The sequence below is a fragment of the Micrasema longulum genome, unplaced genomic scaffold (assembly GCF_059751315.1).
Source record: "Micrasema longulum isolate JH-2025_06_02 unplaced genomic scaffold, ASM5975131v1 h1tg001259l, whole genome shotgun sequence".
NCBI classification, from domain to species: domain Eukaryota; kingdom Metazoa; phylum Arthropoda; class Insecta; order Trichoptera; family Brachycentridae; genus Micrasema; species Micrasema longulum.
The window spans coordinates 12631-37259 of record NW_028278446.1 but is presented as its reverse complement, the minus strand read 5'-3'; the positions used below and the strand labels follow the sequence as shown (position 1 = coordinate 37259).

The following is a 24629-nucleotide window of genomic DNA, read 5'->3' as shown; positions in this document are numbered from 1 at the left end:
CTGGGCTGGTATTCCAAACACAACTTTTAAGTACTAAATACGCGTTATAGTGTGCTGTAAATGCGTTCGGAATACCAGCCCTGAAGGTCATTTCGTTTGCATTCTACAAGCATGTGTGTATTTGTTTTTAGCCTACCCTCGTAGTTTGCAAAACCGTTCATTTTTATAATGGGAAAGTTTGTTATTGGACTAAAATTGGGATTAAGCAATATTTATTATTTAAGAGGTGAGGAAAAACCACATGGAAAACACAACAAAAAATACAACTTGTATTGTCAGGGATGTTTACATTAATATATTAAGTATATAAGTTGAAAATGTTGCAAACAATTTACCCAGTCCTGAAGATGCCTACTTAGGTGAAAGCGCTTGTTGGTTAATAAAATAAATAAAACTTAATCAAGAAATTGTATTGATATTTTATCAAAATCATTAACTATGGACTTTTATTAAGAATATTTACAAAAACATCAGCAATATTTCATTTTATTCATCTTTGAAATACAAATTTCCATACTTTTATTTTACCTTTACACTTACCTATATGTATTTAAATCTCATTGTGAAATGTATCTACATAAGTATTTTTAAAAACAATGATTTTGTTTATGTACCTTTTATTGCAAAAAAATATTTAGTTCACATACGTAATGAGAGTATTAAAATGTGTTCTTTAAAATTATACAAATACATAACTTATATAAATTGTTTTGCTAACATAAAACATATTAAAGTGATGACCCTGATTTTATTAACAAATAAAATGTCAAAAATTGATTAGAACTCTCACTATGTAACATTACATTATATCCGAGAAATACAAAATAATTATGTATTGAAAGCATTATTTTCATTATAAAATAATATATATTGTTATTATAAACATTAGATAGCGTGTGTTTGTATCTTGGAGCTCATAAAATACTTTTAAAACATTTACTTAGTACCTATGGGTGGTACAAAGACTGTGCTCATTACCGGCTGGTTTTTAGTTTGCTGAGTACACTGGGACTTAATCCTGTGCTTAAATTAGAAGATTGTAAAAGCATCAGCATTGTGTTCTGAAATAGGTAATACGTATTGTGAATTTTCTGATAAATATGAATAGATACATCTTTTTTAATGAGGAAGTGGTACCCTAAATAATGAAATTTCTCTAAATTATATTGTATATAATATATGCAACATTGTACACATTATATATATATATATATATATATATAATATATACAACATTGGACACATTTACACCTCCGATAAAATAGTCATAACTGAAAATAATCTTATTTTGAGTTAAATACACAGAATAAATTATTAAAAAATCTCTCAGATGCTTTTTTTTTTATCTAATTCATCTGAAAGAGAAAATACTTGAGTTCTTATTATTTACTCAAGTATTTAAATTTTCAGACCATTTCCTAAAAGTCGTAAATAACTTGTGCTGGAAAAATGGAAATCGAGTTGTGATAGAGTGAGATTTGAACCTCGGACCTATTTGGCCCATGAGTCCACAATACTACCACAGGACCACAACACAATTTAATATAATTCTAGTTTTACGATTTAACCGCTTAGTGGCTTTATGATTTACACTTGCACACTAATTTGAACGCAGCCATTTTCAAAAAATGACATATTTCAACTGTTTTTTTTTTTTTTAAAGATTTTTTTTAAATGTAGCAGAATTTTTGGAGATAAATTAAAAGGGTGAAAAGAAAAACAAAAAATCTCTATTAAAAAAAACATGGTTTTAAGACTTGTTATTTTAGTTTTTAGGCTCTCCTGGAACTTCTATTTTTTTTAGTTAGTTTTGCAAAAATAATTTTGCTTAGTCAAATATAATATTCATCATTCCCTTTCAGCACCTAATGGTGCATAGGGTACTGCATTGGTACACCAATCGCAGCGTATCTTGATCATTTTTTAGGTAAGATGATCAGTCTTACGCTTTAGGTACCAATCTAGGGACTATGAAATATTGTAATGTAAAAACACCCTTTTAAATAAATATTTCTTATCAGCCATGTTGGGAATCGAACCCGAGACCTCTCGCATGGTAGGCAAACATGCTGACCATTAATTACACCACGAGGCCGACCGGTAATATATTTTAATAACAAAGTAATATTTTATTTTTAAAAACATTTAAAAAATTTATTGTGCAGACTTGAAACATTGCAAGGGGTCATCTTCAGATTAAACCTTTAAAAAATCATCCCAGAAATTTCGATCGTAGTCAGCATATAAAAAAGTAAGCCAAAATAACTAAAAAAGTCAAACAAGTAAATCAAGCCCAAAAATACTTATGTATTCTATTTTATGTAAATAAATAAATTCCCTTGATGTAAATAAATATTGTATAAAAGCTGTGCTGTAACTAGCTCCTATAAATAAGACTTTTAGTATTAAATTAATCAAAGTCAATTTGCTTCAAATTTATTTTATAACATTCTGACTTCAGCACAAAGCATTTTACTAATGTCATACTAAATAATAATAATAATAATCAATAAATTCAAATCATTCATCTTTATAGGGAAATATACCAAACGAATATTTAAATGAATATAATTAGCAAGTATGTGTACATATATGTAGTTCATTCCCTGATATAATGCACACAATTCATATTAAGTACAGGGATGTAGTAACCTTTTTTAAATATTCAAGCTGCTCGAATGAGATGTATAATTTTGTTAAACTGATTGTGATCATTTGTAAAATTTCATTTAAAATGTATTAATTTTTGTTCATATTTAGGTGAAAAATAATAATCAGAGACAATAAATTTCTTTAGTATGGGTAAATAAAATGTAATATACTCACAGACATTTTGTGATCTACACAATCTCTATGTTTATGAGCTAGATTCCAAAGATTAACGGCGAGAATTTGGTTTTCCTTTATATTGGTATCTGCTCGTCTCACCACTCTCCAAAATACTTCCAATGCCAAAGTGGACTGTTTGTGATTCTCATTACTCTCGCCCAGTTGTTTAAGTATGGACAGAAGCTCTTCTATCAATAATGTGCACATTGTGTTCACCTCAGCGACAAATTCGGGTTTTGGTCTATAAATTCGGTCATTAAATGTAGCTAAAACCAAACATTTATTCTATTTGTATTTACTCGGCATATTAGTCAGCTTTACATGTTAAATAATATTTATATCTATAATTTATAAAATGTATCAATCAAGGTAGAAAATAATGTTTGTAACTATCAAATGAATAAACAAAATAAATGAATGTACAAACCATAATTATTTTGATAAAGATAATTTTCTTGCACCATATTTGCCAGCAAATCTATTGCTTTAAGGAGAATAGTGTAGCGGGATGGATTTGTTGCTTCCCAAGAAAGGTGGTTTAAGGATTTCAATAATCCTTTGAGAATATTCAGTGTACTTGATTCACTCTGTAAAATAATTCATTCATATTGTTGATTATTGTGTGATATCATCGTTTTAGTTGGCTTAGGCTTGCGCACATGGTTTTATTAAATACTTGATGAAAACAATCATGTCTAACTTTGTATTTATTACAATATCTTTATGTATGTAATTCAATCGTAAAATTCATTAATAAATGATAAAGCATAAACAAGACATTGTTTTAGTAATAAAAACCTTAAAGGATCAAATAAATGCGGAGGTAACTGCTCCTATTTATTTGCAGTAAACTCTGTGACCAATATTGAAACACAAATTTTTATTTATTGACAATAGAGTTAGATGAAATAAATATGGACTAAAATCAGGCAATATTGTTAATATACATGAATAATTTTGTATTCATTGTTAAACTAACGGGATATAATGTATACAAATGCAAACAATCGTGTTAAATCGAAAATAACTTACTGCCATCAGTAAAATGGTCGACATAAATGCACTCAAATAAGACACGAGAAATGCATCGGTGGACCTTAACTGTCCATCGATCGTACGTTTAGAAGGCACTTCGGGTAAAACATTCAACGCTTCTTTGAAACAGTCTTCAGCTGAAACAATATTTAAATAAAAAAAAGCATATTTCTTTAAACAGTTACAAGACATTCAATTATTGGAGAAAGCAAAAAGTATTACCTTGGCTTCGGCATCTATTTAGTAATGCTACTTGTCCTGACAGAAGATAAAGTTGAACTTTGTTAAACGGACACAAAATGGCGGGAACGGTAACAAAACAATAGGCAGCGCAAGCGTTGACAAACCAACCAGTTCTTTTGGTGTGTTTCCCTACTACTACCCGTCGTGTTTCTACAGAGAGTCTATTCACTAGCTGAAAAGGAAGATAAAAATGACTTGATAATAAAATGCGACTGTTTACTTAAACTCGATCTGCAGTACGTAAAAATTCTGGATAGTGAGGTAAACAGAAAACAGCTGTGTGGAATCATGAAAAAGACTTTAAAAAGTAGTTTATTTTATGATATGATACATAATATATAGGCAAGTTATTTATGATATTTGAATATTTCTTTAAGGATTTTCATTATTATTTATCTAATTTATGGTCAAGACAATGCGGAAGAGAGCATAATAATAATATGTATTACAAATAAACAAGTTTTAATAATATGTGTGTAGAAAACAATAACATTATACTCGTATATTATTCGACCCCCCCGTTCCTATGATGTAACCCCGGTGTTGCAAATTGCAATTAATTAATTAATATCTTGGCAACCACTATGAATATTACCATGAAATTTTTTGTAATCTTCAAGTTAACCTTAACACATAAGAAAAAAAAAATCACATATTTATGTATATTAGATCATTTTAAATAAAATATTTTGTCCACCAGGATCTCCGAAAATCCCCGTTAATGTTAAACCATTATCTAATAATTGTTCGGCTAGAGGTATTGATGTAAAAAAATTATCAGTGGTAATTCCTCTGTTCGACCCGTAATACATATTAACCATATCATTTACTACGTGCTATCCTTGATTTTTTATCTCGCATTGTTTACTTGGCCAGTGTAAACCTGCCTATTCAAATGTTTATGACAATTGCATTATAATTTACATTTAACTGCTTTATTTGAGGTATTTTCCAATACAAAATGAATCATTATGATGAATAAGGTTATAATCTAAGAGTATGTAAAGGTTTTTTCACGATTTTATTTTTTAAAGGCTAGGAAATACGAATTTAGTATGGGTAACCTCAGGTTACTACACAGGGACTTTAGGAAGTTTTTTCACATAGTATGTTAAAGGTTAACTAAAATATTCTTTAAGTGACCATTTGATGTATAATAAAAATTTATGACAATTCGATTTTACATTACAGACAATTGAAGATAACTCTGTAAATTTCCCACTGTAATCGGACCCTGAGTAAGAAATAAAAAGTTGATAAGTCATACTTCAAAATGCATAAATATAGAGAATTTATTGTTTGAATACTACTATCTAACTATGTAAGTTCATTTCAAAATAAATAACTTCGAAAGTATGTAAAATAAAATAAAATAGAATGAGTTCAAACAGAATTTTAAAAACATCACTTTAATTTAACTGGTCCTCAAACTTTTGGTTTTGACTCACCCTATATGCAATACATTCAAACATAATTTACCTGAACAAGTAAAATATGTACAATTTCTAATTTGTAAAATCCTGCTCGTGCTTCCACATAAAATTCCAATTGTTTTTCAAAATCTCTTCCAAATGAGACGTATTTCACATAACCACAAACTAATTCCCCAATGTATTTCAGTTCATCTTCAACGGTCAATGCACTGCAAAAATAATGAAGCAAAAACATTTTCATTAAAATAATTAGTCAACATTTCTGCTGACATATACTCCAAATATTATCATTACTAATTGACTTATAGGCAAGTTAATGTACTCACTTAAGTGAATCATGTAGTATCATACAAATCTGCATTAAGTTATTGATGACAGTTTGGTCCGCATTGAGCCAGTCTTGCTGACTTTGGTAGGCCGCCAAAAGAGATTTACAAACATCGATACGAGTCGGGCCAGATTTAAAAAGTTCCAAAGATGGTAAGATATTATCCTGCAAAAACAGATCAAACGTTACTCTTTTGCTAACACAAATTAGTAGATAGAATAATATAAATAATTCAAGTATACATTTAATTTTAATATTAAAATCAAACACTGATTTGAGTCTATTTAAAATCATTTATTTTATTTTTAAGCACAAAAACGAAAATTCGGACAATTGTTTCGCATAAACCAGCCAATGGCAGGTCATAAGCCCTGTATATGCCTAGACTCCCATATTCCCTTCTCAATTTTTTTTCCCTCTCTGTTGCAACAAATTTAAATATGAAGTTATATAGTTACGTTACTCTAGATACTTGAGTAATGTAATGTAATAAATAAAATAAAAACAAATAATAAGCAAAAAGTTTCGCCTATATTGAGTTTTAAAAAATGTGTATATATATGTATACAGTAATGATCATAAAAAAACCAGTACTAAAATGCTGACCGATAATTTAACTTAATGGCAATATTTCTCGGAAATGGTAGTTGATTTAACAAATTTGGTTTACATTGTATTTAGGAGGATGGTTTGGTAATTAGTTAATGTATATGAAAAATGGCTTAGTAATTTTAGTCTCGTGCTACGTGTCTTAGAGTAAGCATTGTCCCCTTAACATGGAAAGTTTCAAGCAAATGTTGATTGTCGTTAAGTCAAAATTTCTTGCCTTTTTGGAAAAATTAAAAATTCATGTTATTGCCAGACGAGTTGGGTTTGACAAAAGCTCTGAGGACTTTCATAAAAAAATATAAAGAAACTGGTTCTATTGAGCATAAAAAAGGAAATGGTTGGCCTAGAATTACGTCCCCAAGAGATCGTAAAATAGTCAAGGTCACGTTGGATAATCGATTGATGACTTCTGAAAAAATACACAAGGAAGTGCAATCTACCAGTCAGACAATGTGTTTAAGAATAACCGTCTCCAGAATATTGATAGAGAAGGGTTTCCAGGTGCGGAACTATGTAAATAAGCCTCTCTTAACAGACAAGATGAAAAAGACTGCTTAAATGGGCTAAAAATCATAAAAATTGGACAGTAGCCGACTAACGGTAGAAAGTGATATTTTCCGATGAGTCCAAATTTAACTTGTTTGGCTCGGATAGAAGACAGCAGGTGCCGTAAACCTGAAGAAAGGTTTCACCCAAAGTGTATGAAAAGGACGATAAAACTTTCCCCCTACGTCATGATATGGGGGTGTATGACAAGTCATGGCGTTGGACCAGTATACTTTACACAAGGAACTATGAATGCAGCACAGCATAAAATAGTTGTCCAAAATGACAACATACCTGCAATAGAGGCTTTAACTGAATTTAACGAGGATTCAGTTTTTCAAGACAATTCTGCACCGTGTCATAGAGCTCGTTCTGTGAGTACTTCATAAATAATGTAATCTCATTACAAATAACCGATTTCAATGAATTAATGGGAATAACGTCTATGAAATGGCTCGGAAACAGTCCCGACCTGAATCCCATTGTAAACGAATGGGCAATAATGAAGGGAAAATTAGCCAAAAAAAGGTGAAAAACATCATGGAGCTCAAAAAACTAATGATTGATGCCTGGGAGAAAGAAATGATGCAAAACATTTTTAGTTCACTGTATGAATCTATGCCTAACAGGACTAAACTTGTTATAGAGAATAAGGGTGATGTTACAAAATATTAAATCATTATTATTATTACTAAAATTGTATTTACCATAAATTAGTTTTAATGTATGGTTTAAGTACCAAATAATATAACACAAAAGAAAACAAAATCTTACTGTTACAACAAAAGCAGAAAATTCAACTATTGTTAACTCATTAGTGAGTCAGCCCATATTGGGCGATATCACTTCTTGGAACATAATTGTAATTTATTTAATTATCTGAAGCTTTTTTTATTTAATTTTGCTTTCTTTTGTAACTAAATAAACGAATACACGTATTCCATAAGTTTTTTTGGTAATTTTATGACTTTATAAATAAAAAAAATACTATTGAGTTTGTTAGTTAAGGTTTCTTTGAAATGCGGGTTTTTTATTGATCACCACTGTATATTTATGTATATATTATATTGTAGCAAAATTGTATTGTAGATGTTTTTTCTTTTTTTTTATTATGTCTATAACTTAAAAACCGGAAGACACTAGATGTCAGCACTTGTGTAGCAAATCATTGACATACATGTCATTTTGAAGCTCTATTCATAAGCTGTCAAAATCAGTCAACAGTGTTTGATTTGCTAGTGCGCATCATATTTTTTTCAATCATGGAAAATTGGCAAAAAAAACATCTTTTGCGGGAAGTTTTGCCGAGTCACTTTTTTGCAAAGAAAACTGCAGCCGAAAGTATTGTTTACTCGTGAAATTGTATGGCAAACTTGTTCTTGCGAAATCACAGTGTTCAAGCCTTAAAAGTGGCGATTTTGATATCAAAGACAAAGAGCGGCCTGGACAGTCGAAAAAGTTTGAAGATGAAGAATTGGAAGCGTTAGTCGATCAAGACTCGTGTCAAACACAAGAAGAGCTTGCGGAATCATTGAACGTGACTCAAGCAGCCATTTCCAAGCGCCTAAAAGCATTGGAATTCATCCAAAAGCAAGGGAATTGGGTGCTATACGAGTTGAAGCCAAGAGACATGGAAAGGCGATTTTGCATATCTGAAATGCTGCTTAAGCGTCATAAAAAGAAGTAATTTTTGCATCAAATTGTTACTGGCGATGAAAAGTGGATTCATTACGACAATCAGGAGCGCAACAAATCGTATGTGAAGTCCAGCCAACCATCCAAATTGACACCGAAGAAGAATATTTACGCTGCCAAGATAATACTCTGTATTTGGTGGGAGCTTCTAAAACCGGGTGAAACCATTACTGGAGAGCTTACCGACAACAACTGATTCATTAAAAGAGAGCGTTGAAGGAAAAACGGCCAGAATGGAAGATCAGACACGAGACATAGGTTTTCCAACATGACAATGCTCGGCCACATGTTGCTCAACCCGTTAAAAACTATTTGGAAAATAGCGGATGAGAAGTTTTCCCCACCCGCCATATAGTCCAGACTTGGCGCCTTCTGACTTCCATTTGTTTTGGTCGATGCAGAATGCCCTTTCCGGAATACGCTTCACTTCGCTTCACTTCAGTCCAAGGCATCAAAAATTGTCTCGATTCAAAAGATGACCAGTTTTTTTATGGTATCTACAAATTGACAGAAAGATGGGGAAATGTTGTGACTTCTGATGGACAATACTTGTACAGAATTGTACAAGATTTTCTTCTATAAACGCTTGAATTTCCTAAAAAAATCCGGTTTTTAAGTTGACCCAATAAATAAATAAACTTGTAAATGATAATGTATTAAAATGAAATTGCCTAGCTTACAATGGGGTATGTACTCTTGTAAGTTAGGCTAAGTTTTTAATTTTAAAAAATGTAAATATGGTAAAAAAAACTTTTTTTCTCCTTAATTTAGATTTTGTATTTTTGTTTTCTTTGTTCAATGTAATTATGATTAAAGATATACCTACCTGTTCTTTTTTTTAAATAACTCTAAAAAAATATATATAAAACATTTTTCGTACTTTTCAATTTTTATATTCCTTTTAGTTTTTTTTTTTTTTTAATTATTCCTTATCAAGACTTTTTATTTTTTTTACACAATATGTTAGTGTGTTCATTGAATGAAACCATTGTGATATAATATGTATGTATAAACTTTTTATGCTTTTTTTTTCTCTTTTATCTACTGTATTGAAGTGTTTATTTTTACACAACATATATTTTTTGTAAAGTAAAAGGCACTACATGCCGTATTTTATTATTGCATAAAATAAGTATGCATATTTAATAACAGGGAATCTGAAAGTGAATAGAAAATGAAAACGGAGTGTTCTCTGTTTAGATCGAAATATTTGAGTAAATAATAAGAATGCAAATCTATAAATAAATATTTTGAGTTTGTCCAAATTTTTGTAGACAAGGACTGGATTGAACTCCCTGGGGAGCTGTTAATATTAACATATTACAACAGAGATGAAGAACATTTTAGAGAAGGCAATATAGAAGTCTAGGCATCTACAGGGCTTATGACCTGTCATTGGCTGGTTTAAGTGGCCACTTTACAGAATGTGTAACATTCACCATTCTGCCCATATTTGAACATCTATATCCCTTCAATTATTTCATCCGTTGATGTTTGTTATCAATGAATATATTATACATTTAATGATCACTCAACCTTACCAAAGTAAATAATCCTTCAATATCAGTAGTGTGAGTAACAATTTTCTTGAGGATCATTTGCAACTGAGTCTGTATGCTGTGTTGTTCTGTGGCATCTTCCATTTGACTGACTCTGTCAATAATATCACCAAGTAGCCAGTTTATTTGTTGAACCTTAAACCAGTAGTTTGAATGAATGTGATTTGATAAAATAAAACATCAAAATAACAATAATAATACTGCTTATAGTAGGGTGTGTCATTTTTTTCAACTTTTGAATTCAGAAACGTAATAGGTTTTAAAAGTTGCATTTTAGAAAAAAAATAAGAACGCCATTTAACATTTGAAAAAAAAAATATGTCTTTGGCTCGCAAAAATGCCGCAAAGACAAAAATATAAAATTTTTCTTCAATGTCTTTTTAGTAAACGCAATGTTTATAACAATACAAATCATGTAAAAAAAAACGTGAATTTATTAAATATTTTTTTAAAATTGCATTAAGAAGGATTTTTAATAGTATCTTTCTAATGGTTCTTCAGGTGACAGGGGAAAAGTAATACTAATAATGTGATTTCGTTTCGTCAACTTGCAGTCATGTTTATGATAAAAATCAAACCCAAAATCAAAACTCAATAAATTTCCATAAACCTTCTCAGATAAGCGATAGTTGCAAGGTTTTATACATGGTAGCAGTTGCAATTCCATCTGCTACCCTACAACTTAAAAACTGTGTTTCAAGAAATAATATTTCTTGCACTCAACAAGCTGAGCCAGAAACATTTTGACAAAAAAAAACCTAATTATCCAAACATGAAGAGCTGTTTTCCAATGGAAGCATAATTTACATACATAATTTTATATAATATGTTTTTGTAAAAAACTCCTAAAGGGTGGAAACCTTTATGAACGCTACATAGATCAGTAATGTTGGCAGCACTGTAAAATCCCCCATGTTTGTTATTTCACGAGTTTGTTGTGATAAATAAATACCCGCAAACTGTTTACGATTAAACAAGTGTAATTGAATTTTAAAGACAAGTCTTTTGATATGTATTATATAATGAACAACACATGATTGGTCATGTCCCACCCGTTACAAAAACAGATAAAAGTTGCGATTCTCATTTACTGACTTTGAGGTTATGTTTGGAACTTGTTGACTACAGGTAGAATGTCATTTGTTATTTCTTATCTTTTTTTTCCGGACGGTGCAACGTCACAATTTAAAAACAGATTTACTCTGTCAAGCCTATGTTTTATGCCCATAGACTTTGGTGTTCATGGAGAGTTGTATTTTTTTGCCACTTCCCATGGAAAAGGAGCTGTGGATGGGGTAGGTGCCGTGGTCGAAAGGGCCGTGTGGACCCAAGTGAAACAGCGGAAGGTTGAAATTGATGATACTGGAGAGTTCGTGTCAGCAGCTCAAAATGTTGTCAAGAACATTAATATTATGCACCTGTCACAAGATGAAGTTGATGCCAACAGACTGATGCTGGACAATAGATGGGACTTGGCACTTGGGATTAACAAAATACAATCACACCATTACTTCAAGGCACACAACCAAGAAGACATTTAAATGGGCTATAATAAACTTTCAAATCAAAATGAATAAAGTGTAAAGTGTTTAAACTAAACATAGCTGACACAGATACAAGTTCCTAGAGTGATTCCGATAGAGAGCCTTTGTCTTTCTTAATTCATAATAAAAGTGTTTGAATATTATTTTGTACCAAATTGTTGAAAAAATCTTATTTTTTGTCAATAAAGACGCACGCATCCCACCCGTGACAATTGTTGTCCCGCCTGTGACATGGACAAATAAGCTGTTTTTTTAAATTAAATTGTGCAATTGATCTTAGTGTATTTGTTTACTCCATATGGCTAAGATTCTAATGTATGAAAAAACGTTTAACTTCAGTAAAAATGTGAAATAAATTCACCGAGTTTTTGTTAAGCATTTCTTATAACTAAATGGATGTCTATTTTTTGTCCCACCCGTGATAGAAGAGTGTTTTAGCATTATCTCCAAATGAAATAAAATAGGGTTTATGTTCTGTTGCTAAATTATTGATTGAAGATAAAATAAGTTGCTTTCTTCAAAAAGAAATATTACAAATTGTATTTTTGTTACAAAATTTTAATACAAATATGACAATTAACTAGAAATGTCCCACCCGTGACAATGGGATGCCCCAAAATCAGAATAGAAATTATGGTACACTACAAATTAAAAGGGTTTGAAAAAGTTAAAAAAAAAAAAAAACAAAATAAACATAATACAATCTATAAAGAAAAAATAAATAAAAAGTTGACGACGAAACGCTATCGGGAGTGCACGCTGGCGGAACGAAAAAACGGAATGAACACAATTTTTCTTCAGTTTTGCATAAATATGCTTTAATTATATTTTTTATGTAACATCGTGGAATAAGGATAACTTTAAACACATTTCATTGTACATAATTTAGTATTTTAGCTCATATATTAAAATATCTCAACTTACGCATGCGGTAACACTGCGTTACATCATCGTCTGTAAAGGGAGATTTTAGCACAGGGTTAAAAATGCATGTAAAATTTTGTGATTTTGTGTCCAATGCGCTACTTTTGGTATTTTTTATGTTCGTCTAATCTGTAACCTATTTATTTTTATTTCGTGTTTTTATTTTTTAATGAATCAATAAACCAATGATGTTTTATATTTTGACAAAAAAAAAACTTAAAAACTTTTTGTTTTTTTCAAATATTTTTTTTTCTTTCAGAGCAATAATTTTCTTATTTTTCGTATTTTTAATCCAATTTAGCGAGCCAAAGATTTTTTTTTAAGGAGTTTTTTTTTGCTTTTCTTATTGCCACAAGTCTAATACATACAACTTTTAAGTCCTATTACACCAATACAAAAATAGTATATTTTTTGCATTGACACACCCTATCATAGTTTGTTGGCAGTATATATCTGAACTACTGAACACATACTTGACCCGGGTGAATGGAAATGATTTGGAAACTTCTTGTGGACACCACATGCTCCAACGGAGTGAACATGGGATATGAATAAAAAACTAAATATGACAGTGTACTTTAGTGATAATTTTATGAGTTATAAACCGGTCATTTTATATCCCAATGAGCACTGAAAACATGTATGTTGTATATATTGAGTCAAGAGTATGATTAAGATACATACTAAGTTAAACTTACTGAAAAATGTGTAGCTGCAAATTGAATCCAGGGTTCAGCAGATGTTAGGTAATGTGTCAATTTCTTCATCTTTCTTACAGCTCTCCATGCGGATGCTAATAGCGCTTTATCATCAGCCGATCCTCCTCCAACACATACTCTTTGTCCCAAAGTACACAACATGTCACTGACCACACTATCTACAATAAAGTAATGTTGTCTAAGAAATAATTGAAAATTTGAGTATATACAATATAGTTCTCAAATTACCAATAAAGTAATGCTTACCATCAGACTCTGTATGAGAAATAAGCTCTAAAAATTGCATAGCCCTGCAGATTATGTAGTCTGGCTTAAATGATGCCATTATGGATCTTAACAATAAGTCACTTAAAGAAAAAACAATGTTATTTAAGTCTACTGATTTTTTAAAATAGTTGATATATTAAATAAACTATTTATAAATATTACCTATCATTAGAATTCTTGCACTGTTCTACAAGTTTATCCAGAGCTGCTGTTGAAACATTAGACCAATGAACAATTCCATGTAAAAGCCAATCAAGGGCTGGATTATACAAACTCAAATATGTATTCATTTCAATACTTTGTTGCGCTATTTCATTCTTAATATTTAAACTAAATATCTGTAAAACAAGACAGTAACACATAAAACACTTTTTTTATGGGGCCTACCTGAAATATAGTTAATGCAAGATAAAACATTCATGTACTGTCATATATGTGTGTAACAAAAAGAGCACAGCTGTTCTTATTAGAATAACAAATCAAAGGGATGTTATTTTACCTGCGGGTATGTAAGAAGGAAATCATTGATGTTATGAACAAAATATTCCTTGTCTGTAGTGTTCAATGTTAGACCCACGCGGCTTAAATAGAATCTTGCATATGCAGCCACAAGAGGGTGGCCGATTCCTCTGATCATCGATGTTAATCTTAACAAGGCAGATCCAAACTCGTGACGAGTCAAAAAACTGTAGCATTTCAAGAGCGACATTTCTACATAAAGTCGAGGGACCAACTCTCTTATTGAAGCCATCTTATACAGCCAGTTTTGGCAAGTTTCCTTTGCCGTTTCTGGAACCATATCAGGAGTGAAGTTTTCTGGTAGAGCTGTTGGCTTTTTACTTCCCGGTCTAAGGAAAAAATTAAGCATCAGTATGACAATCTTAATATCAATTCAATTATTCGTGTTTATATATATTTTGAACTTACTCGAAGTATTCAGCTTTTGTTCGTAATCGTTCATATACTAATTTCCCAAATATGTCTAAAATATCAGTAATTAATACAAATTTACTGGGATAAAATTGCATAACGGATGTATCAACAAGTAATTTAGAACACTGTATGGCAATTTTTAATGCTTTCACCCTTTGCTCTGTATTCCATGCCTAAAAAAATAAAAATTTAAACAAACGAAAAACCTAATAATTTAATGTGATAAGATATTTTTGTAAAGTAAAATTAAAATACCTGAACTAATTCTCGATTCAGCATATCTATTCTAGAAACATATTCTTGCTGTGATAAGTCAAGCATCTGTCTAACAGAACCTTCTTCAAAATCATCTAATTGTTCTAAGCGTGTTTTCACTTGATCCACAACACATGTCTGGGTTTTCATAATCACTGGAAAATTTCAATTCCGAACATTAAAATATACATTGAAAAATTTATAAAAAGTGTATTATGCTCAATATGATGCATATTTAAATATTGAAATATAACCTATTAATATGTTTGTAATATGGGCTGAACCCGGCAATGCTTTGCTATTGCTAGATTTTAGTAAATACTCGTTTATATATATATATATATATAAAATTAACACAATCGAAAGTTTAATATCAATTATTGTATTTAGTTAAAATTAGATATGTTCACATAGAATTAAGAATAGTCCAGAAGGAGCATGGAATCATATTTGAATACATCGGACTGTGTCCAAAAATCCCCCAACTTTGCCCCACTTTCGCCGCGCACATACTTGAAGTCGCCGCATAATGTTGCTAGATCGTGAAAAATATAACCATAACACCAGATAATTATGTTAAAAAAAAGCGATTTGTTTGTCTCTAAAATTTTATTATGCGCGCGGAAACATTGATTGACACAACAGTCAAACAGAAATGACAAACTTTGCTCTTTTCATCAACAGGGGTGCACTTTTTCAGGAATGTGATTTTCAAAAATGTATTGAATGTCAGTTGATATTATTTTAGAATTACCAAAAATCCAGTAAAAAGATGTTAGTGGGGAAAAATTAAAAGGAATTTAAGGAAATAATCTGATTGGGATCTATAAAAAATTAATGTTGTTTGCAAAAAATGAAAAAGTACATTATTTTTCTTAAATTAAAAAGTTAAAGTTAAAATTTAATTTATATCTTTATATAATCACTTTGTAAAGCGCCCTTGAGGGATTATATTACGAAAATGGCGCTATATAAGTTATCCATAATTATTATTATTTATTCCCAACTTTTTTCTACTTAATAAATTGAAGATTTTAAGAGCTATAAATATGGTTGTGACAAAGATCTACATTTCGCTGAAAACCGCACGTAAAGCGGTCCCATTGTGACGAGAGAGAATTTTGATAAATAGGCATTCGAACATTGTTATCTTGTCACTGTCTTGAAGATGGCTTCTGATACTGCAAAAAAGACAACTGCAAGTCAGACCTTTGGTTAGAATAGACAAAATCGACGTTTCGGTGTATTTTTGGAATAATACCTGGGAAGTACTTGGACGCCGAAAAACCATTTTAACCAACTTGCTATATTTCCCGCGTCATTACATTATGCTTTATTTCCCCTGTAGTGAAATAATCTCAAAGGAACTATAATTTAATTTATGATTGGTCTGTTAAAGAAAAAAGGACTGTAGCGAAAAAACTCATTTCATTCGGTTTCATAAACGGTTGGGAATATTTGAAGAAAGGAAAGGAACACGCAATATGCACCTACCTTTGGTACAATGTGAATGTTCTTTAATTTTGGGCACTGGATGATAAAATGCATTATGAATTATGTAACTATTTATGATAACTATAGAACGACGCGTGACGAATCCAAGAAATTTTATGCAATCTAATGTTATGTGCCAAAAATGTTGTGAGGTTTGTTCCAAATCCAAATCTTCTAATTTGAAATTTTTTTTTCTTGATGTAAGGTAACCATAAGGATGGGTAAAGGGAAGAATGGAAAAGAAAGGTAATCGGCCGGGAAAATGATTGATAAATGCTGTTATTTACTAAACATGGTCTGTCCATGTTTCTTTATACACATACTTACAAGAGGTCTCGGGTTCAATTCCCGACAAGTTGTAATAATGGGTGTTTCCACATCAGAATATTTCATAGTTCCTGGACAGATACCTGAAGCGTAAGACTGATCATCTTACCTTCATGTAACAAAAAAAATGATCAAGATGCGCTGTGATTGGTGTACCAATGCAGTACCCTATGCACCATTAGGTGCGGAAAGGGAATGATGATGATGATGATGATAACCTGTCTGAAGGATTAATGTAATCAATTAATTTTTGTTCAATATTAAATTCTTTTAATAAGTAGTTTATAGTCCCCACCGTTTCCGAGACACACACCAAACGTTTCGATACGCTAACCAGCCAAAAGATACCACGCCCTGACTAGCCGTATGTTAATGTAGTTTTCAAGGTAAAACCTATTCTATTTTATGTTTACATTCACTTACCCCACTTTAATTTTTCTTACAATACTTAGTGACAAAACAAAATAATTTAACTCTAATAGTCACAAGAAAGCAATATTACAATATATATAATATATATATATATATGATAGATTTTGTTTTTATATAAAGTATTTATTAGCCTTGAATCCGCAGCATATATTATGCAGGTTATGTGCAGTTCTGTATGTAGGCACATAATAAATGAACACTGTATGGTTAACTATAGTTGTATTATTTATTATAATGTGCAACTGTGTGACCAATATTCATTTACATTTCTAATAATATTATAAGTTTTGTATGATTAGTTATTTTATGTTATGCTTAATTTTTATGTGACAACATTTACAATAACAATATTATGTGGAAGCCTCTAATTGGACTTTATGATATGTATTTATGGTATAATTGATTCTTATAAATGTATAAATGTCTGTTGGCTTTCCAATGAAATAAAATAAAATTAGCATACTTTATGTCCTCATATTTTTGTAGTTAATGTAAATTTCAGAAAATACCTATTTAAAAGAATTGTAAATGAAAACATGATTTATTTAAGAAGCATTATTTAGTATCATATTGCCTAATATGAATTGGTTATGAAAAAAAGAACGTATGTTTTTATATCAATACATATTATAATAATTTCAAATGAAATACATAATACGAAAAATTATCAATATCTTAATCATAATTAGTATTTGTATAGCACCTGACTGATTTCATATCATGTTGATTACTTTAACGCGAAAATGATAAAATCTTTGGAAAAACATTTATGTATCATCGATTATCATGTTTTTTTAATAAATATCACAAACGTTAAAAGGATTTCACTGGAATAATCTAGCAATATTTTTTTTCATTATTTTTAAAATGCAGGTTGACTTTGGCGTAGAAACTTATATAAAAAATTCCTTTAAAGTGATATATATTTTAAAATATTGTTGAACAAGAAACATTATTTCACGCGATTACCCATTTCAAATATGTTCGACTTTCAGTTAAATAGTATGTGTTCCTAAATTTGTTTGAAATGGGTGATATTTTTTTTTGCACCACAACAGGCCAGGAGGCCCAATTACATTGGTGAAGTACAGCACAAAACACCCAGGCTTGAGAAAAAACTATTTTTATTTTTTGTGTTCTCACCGAAAATCGAACCCGGAACCTTCCGCGTGTGAGTCTAGCTTTTTAACCACTACACCACAGAGGCAAAATAAAATGGTGGGTGTATGGTGCCAATACATATTATATTTATGTTACTATATTTAAACGGGTGAAAGATTTATTGTTAAAATGGGAACTTTGAATCTATATTCTTAGTTTGGGATAGAAACAATAATAACAATTTTTATATTTTACGAAGTTTTGGAAAAAAAAACATAGTTTATTGAAAAAGCCAAATGACAGGATGCCAAATAGTAAACTTCTGGTTAGCGTTCTTAAGATTTATATCAATGAAGAATGTATTATTGTAATGTAAGCGCATGCGAGCAGTTTTTATATTAATTTTTAAACATTAAGTTTAAAAAAGTAAAATTTCACCAACTTTTTTCACCACCCGAAAGAAAGCTGGTAATAATTGAAAGTTTTTCTGCAGTGGTGTAATGTATGAGTATTGCTGTTCTTCGAGAATTCCAGGATTCCATCCATTCACTCTCTCTGCTTCTTAATTTGGGCTGGAACAATTTTTTTGTGTTATTAAATATTTTTATTTATTACATAAATAATACAGAACACAAATATAATAATACGGTTCGCTCGAGATATATATTTTTTTTAATAGGCCTGCAAAGGTATGGCCTTTAGCTCTTGCAGCGAATTCACTTTTATGGCATCAATCATCTCAAAGAGTGTTCCTCTTAATGGCAATTTTAGTCTTGGGAAAAGAAAAAAGTCAGACGGGGCCTGGTCTGGAGAATACAGTGCTTGGCTGAAGGCATTAGTCAAATTTTGGGCCAAAAACTCCGAAACAATCAACGCTGTATGAGATGGCTCATTATCGTGGTGTAAAATCCACGAATTGTCCTTCCACATATCAGGCTTTTTCTTGTGAATTGCTTCACGCAGACAGCGCATAATATCTAAATAGTATTTTTTTATTGACTGTTTGACCATATGGAAGGAATTCGTAGGACTCTACACGAATATCGAAGAATGAGTCAACATAACTTTAATTTTCGAACAAATTTGATATGTTTTATTTGGTTTTGGCTCATTTTCAAAGCCACAACCGTTTTTGAACCTTTTATACCATTCGTGTTTTGCCTGTGTTTTCGACATACACGATTCGCCAAAGACTTTATTCAATATTTTCAATGATTCGGTTCATTATTTCATTAGTAACACAAAATTTGAGGCACGCTCGTTGTTCCAATTTTTTATCCATTGTAAAAATAGACACAAAACAATTTTTCGGCTCACTCAAACAGACGCTGACAGAATACTGAACATCCGATCGCCGTCAAACTTTGGCAGATTGTCAAAAACAGTGCTGCCAACGTGACTGCAAAAAAAACCGATTGGTGCAGCGCGGCATTTCAAATTAGAAATTACCATTTATTTTTGATCATATGGTATTTATATTAGTTTTTTTTTATACTACAAACAAGAATCTAATTATGTATTTGACCAGTTTAATCATCAAATGCCGTTTTTGTGATTGACACTATTTTCAGAAGGTGATTATTACAGTTTTTTGTATGAAAGCGGTCTGGTTGTTTTTAGCAGAACATAGAATTGACCTTACTGAGCCCGATAACACCAATATCACATTTTTTTCTAAATTGTGGGCTGGCTGCTTTCTGCATAACTATGTTCAATTATTTTGCTTCATAAAATAAATTTTAATTTAACAGTTTAATTGCTGAATAAATAACAAATTCTGTAATATTTTACAAAAGGAGATTACATATAATTTTATTAACTATTTTGTATTTTAAAACAGTTTATCAATCGTGAAATTTATTTCATAATATATATCGTGATCTAAGATTTTAAATCAATCATTCTCAAGTAAATGATTGGATATCAAATATTTATTTATTTTAGTTTATATCTTAAAGTAGTACACGCATAAAACTAATCTTATGTGTGTTCTAAATATAATGTGGGATTATTAATTTATACATTATTGAACAAACTTGCTTTGACTAGCTCTATACATTTTCTTTTTTTTTCAATCTAGAGTCCCCAAATGCTGAATTTTCTGTTTATATAAAAATGTTATGCTGTTGATATTTGAGCAGCGAAGAAACTAACTATTTTTAATTAATGTTACTAAATATTAGTATTTAACCACTCTCAGACTTTTTATGTCTACCGGTTTCGAGATGTACCCGTCTCTTCGTCAGAACACTCACTACACCAACTTGCAAAATCTAAAATACACTATTGTCTTTTCGATTGGGTCTATAACTTAAAAACCGTTTTTTTTTTTAGGAAATTTAAATGTTTATTAAAGAAAATCTTGTACAATTCTGTTATTCGAAGTATTGTCCATTGGAAGTTACAACATTTTCCCATCTTTCTGGCAATTTGTGGATGCCATCCCAAAAAAACTTGTCATCTTTTGAATCAAAGAAAAAATGGAGACAATTTTTGATGCCTTGGACTGAAGTGAAGCGTATTCTGAAAAGTGCATTCAGCATCGACCGAAACAAATGGAAGTCAGAAGGTGCCAAGTCTGGACTAAATGGTGGGTGGGGCAGAACTTACCATCCGCTATTTTCCAAACAGGTTTTTAACGAGTTGAGCAACATGTGGCCGAACATGGTCATGTTGGAAAATCAATGTCTCGTGTCTGGTCTCCCATTCTGGCTGTTTTTCCTTCAATGCTCTCAAACGAATCAGTTGTTGTCGGTACAGCTCTCCAGTAATGGTTTCACCCGGTTTTAGAAGCTCATAATGCACAACTCCCTTTTGGTCCCACCAAATACAGAGCATTATCTTGGCAGCGTGAATATGCTTCTTCGGTGTCAATTTGGCTGGTTGGCCGGGCTTCACATACGATTTGTTGCGCTTCTGGTTGTAATGAATCCATTTTTCGTTGCCAGTAACAATTCAATGAAAAAACAACATTTTTTATGATGCTCGAGCAGCATTTCAGACATGCAAAATCGCCTTTCCATGTCTCTTGGCTTCAACTCGTATGGCACCCAATTTCCTTGCTTTTGGATGAATTCCAATGCTTTTAGGCGCTTGGAAATGGCTGCTTGAGTCACGTTCAATGATTCCGCAAGCTCTTCTTGTGTTTGACACGAGTCTTGATCGACTAACGCTTCCAATTCTTCATCTTCAAACTTTTTCGGCTGTCCAGGCCGCTCTGTCTTTGATATCAAAATTACCACTTTGAAAGTGTTGAAACGACTCGAAACACTGTGATTTCCCAAGCAAACGATAACTTTCAAAAACTTAGCAAAAAAAGTGACTCAGCAAAACTTCCCGCAAATGCTGTTTTTTTTGACAACTTTAAAAATTTTCCATGATTGAAAAAAATATGACGTGCACAAGCAAATCAAACACTGTTGACTGATTTTGACAGCTTATGAATAGAGCTTCAAAATGACATGTATGTCAATGATTTGCTACAGCGCATACACAAGTGCTGACATCTAGTGTCAAATTCCGGATTTTAAGTTATAGACCTAAAAGCTGCATCTAAGCCTCAACATATTTAAAAAATTTCCAAGATTCTCAACAGCAGAGAATCTGGAATTCTGTAAACTGTGCATTACAAACGCAGAATGGCAGATGCACCACAGGAAGTTGCCAATTTATTTGCTGGTTACTTTAGCAGTGTTTATAATTCTACTTCTAATTCTAGGTTACACAGTATTGATAATACAAACTTAATTGATTTTAACGACTGTGTATTTACTGATTCTGATGTAAAGAAGAGGATTTGTGCCTTCCAAAAAAGAGCGCTGGGCCAGACAATATCCCTGAACTTCTTCTTATACAATGTTGTCTCTCTTTAACTGGTCCACTTACCAAAATTTTTAACCTGTCCTTGAAGTCTGGAAATTATCATTTATTCCTCACATTGATACCATCACTAATAAGGCGATGAAATGTCTTGGATATTTGCAGCGAACTGTAAAGGATTTTAACTCTATCACTACCCTCAAAGTACTATTTACTGCCTCAGTTAGAAGTAATTTAGAATTGAATTCAATATATGTATATATATATATGTATGTATGTATGCATGTATGTATATGTATGTGTGTAGGTATGCATATGCATGTGTATGTATGTATGTATGTGTGTAGGTATGCATATGCATGTGTATGTATGTATGTATGTTTTTATATGTAAATATATTAAATATCTTTCTATATACCCATATATATATGTTGGTACATTTCCTTATTTTTACTTATTATTGTTTCTTTTAGATTTTCTTATGTTATCTTTAATTTTAACTAAGTGTACATACTTATGTTTTACTGGCTGCACTTAAATGTATTTCTAATAAATGCTAAAGCCCGTAGGGCGTGTAAATTAATAAATAAAATAAATAGTATTTAGAAAAAAAAAAACTTAAATTACACGCAGAGTTAAAATAATTTTATTATTTTTATAACTCACATCCTTAACAGCTGGTTCATTAGACGGATGTTCATTGGCAAATAGAGAAAGTGGATCATATCCTTCTAAAGCTATGGAAAGAGGATCTGAAGCAGCATCACTGTTTAAAGGAACATGATTTTTAGTGACCTGAAAAAACAGAAAATATTATCAAAAATATCATATTTTCATATTATGTATCAAAAAATTCTAAGAATACAATGTTTCGGATAGATTTCTACACACGAAATAATAATTCATGATATTTGTAAATTTATTGCAACAAAAAGGAAAAACATTTTTGAGAAGGCAATACTTCTAGGCATTTACAGTTTCCCCTCTTTGTTGCAATAAATTTAGATCTTGATCAAAATATGTCCTTTTTTTATATCGATAAGACAAATAATTATTGAATAAAATATAATGTGGACAGAAAAATAACACTGTATACAAGCTATACATCTGTACGAGTACTGAGTTCATCTCAATTTAGGTCGAGTTACCTATGTGGAGTATTGAGTGCTCAACAAAGTTTACACTAGAGTTTACATTAGAACGGCTTAAAGATTTACTGCGCAAATATTTATGAATGCAGAAAACGAGAAAAACTGACAAAGACATGGCATAACAAATGCTTCAAGGTAGACATATCAAAGGCTGGATAATAGATATGCATGCATGAGAAGACATTGACGTCAGAAAGGCTAATTGAAGTAACCATTTCTATTTTCACTTTTTGATGGATCTTAAAAAAAAACTGTGATCTGTACAGTCGATGTTTATCGATGATAAAAATTCTTCCCAAATCTGCTATTTTTAGCACACTTAAGAACGTAAGTTGACTTTTTTATTAAAGATTCATCAAAAAATTGTTGGTTACGTCAATTAGCCTTACTGTTGTCAATATGTTATTTTGGGGGAAGCGAGGTATATACGCAAAGATGGGTAAAGTGGCGTTTTATCTTCTTTACCTACAGAGGTAGGCACAGAAGATAAAACATAAGATAATTTATCTTCTCTGCCTACGGGGGTAGGCACAGAAGATAAAACAGGAACGGGGAAACGGTGTGACGATTTGCTGTTGTTGTTTTATATTTTTTATTTCTTTATTATAGTTCAAAGAGTCCTTTGCAAAATAATTTTACAAAAAGCAAGTAACAAGTTACAAAATAATTGAAAAGGTAATAGAAATAACAAAGTAAAAAAATAAAATAACTGTTTTTGTAAAATCGTATTTTGCATTGACCTAACATGTTTAACTAAGTTTGACTGTAAATTTAGTGCATTTTTCGTAATTTTAAACCTCATACTGGTGTTTTTAACATACTTACATTTTTCACTGTAAGTAGTTTCAAAGGATGGTCATCAACTAGTTTTCTTGGGAACTCTTTTTTCATTTGTTCGGGTTCATATTGCAGACATTTCCTAAAAAAAAGATTATTTGGCCACATTCTGTTCATAAACGCAGATTCTTCTGCAGTATAAATAATAGTAAAAATGCTTATTGCATTAAAACAATAAAATATTCAATTGCCAATAAAATTTAATGATAAAAGTGATTCGGTTAAATAATAATTACCACAAGGCGCATTTACCATAAGCGTTGAGACGACAAATATCGTAATCTTTAAATGAAAAATAAATTAAGAGTAGTATTTTTAAATAATAACTTGTGTAAACATCACATACCAATTACTTGTCATCTTTAGTGGTTTTAATCGCACTGTATCATTAAATTTGAACTAAAACAAATCTCAAATATGTTATCTTCTCATCAGACAAATAAATAATTTATTACAAAAACAAATTAACGCAATAAACGAATAAACATTAAAATAGCTGTCAAAGACGCCGACGTTCTGATTTTATTTTAGATTTATTCATTTATTATT

General features: G+C 31.0%; 1 protein-coding gene across 2 annotated transcripts; it reads right to left on the bottom strand.

Annotated features, from left to right (window-relative positions):
- Positions 1–600: 600 nt before the first annotated feature.
- On the bottom strand, positions 601–24629 carry LOC148276199 (VPS35 endosomal protein-sorting factor-like). Of its 2 annotated transcripts, none has more exons than XM_088234574.1 (18): positions 24427–24629; positions 24069–24162; positions 22759–22887; positions 18716–18845; positions 14920–15074; positions 14659–14837; positions 14231–14579; positions 13894–14069; positions 13711–13811; positions 13444–13622; positions 10260–10412; positions 5867–6033; positions 5587–5749; positions 4087–4279; positions 3862–4001; positions 3257–3416; positions 2827–3095; positions 601–1061 (listed from the first exon to the last, which is right to left on the bottom strand). In XM_088234574.1, the coding sequence occupies exons 1-18, from the start codon at positions 24438–24440 to the stop codon at positions 975–977; spliced, it is 2838 nt and encodes a 945-aa protein (XP_088090700.1). In that variant the 5' UTR covers positions 24441–24629; the 3' UTR covers positions 601–974. The 2 variants fall into 2 exon arrangements, with proteins under 2 accessions (XP_088090700.1, XP_088090701.1); XM_088234575.1 differs by having other exon boundaries at positions 24317–24434.

What these genes read in the sequence shown, in the direction of transcription:
- LOC148276199 (XM_088234574.1), bottom strand. An exon ending in ACAAAAGCTGAATACTTCGA is followed by an intron (nt 14,580 to 14,658) that starts GTAAGTTCAAAA and finishes TTTTTTCCTTAG; the next exon opens with ACCGGGAAGTAAAAAGCCAA. An exon ending in GTGTAGATCACAAAATGTCT is followed by an intron (nt 1,062 to 2,826) that starts GTGAGTATATTA and finishes TACCTATTTCAG; the next exon opens with AACACAATGCTGATGCTTTT.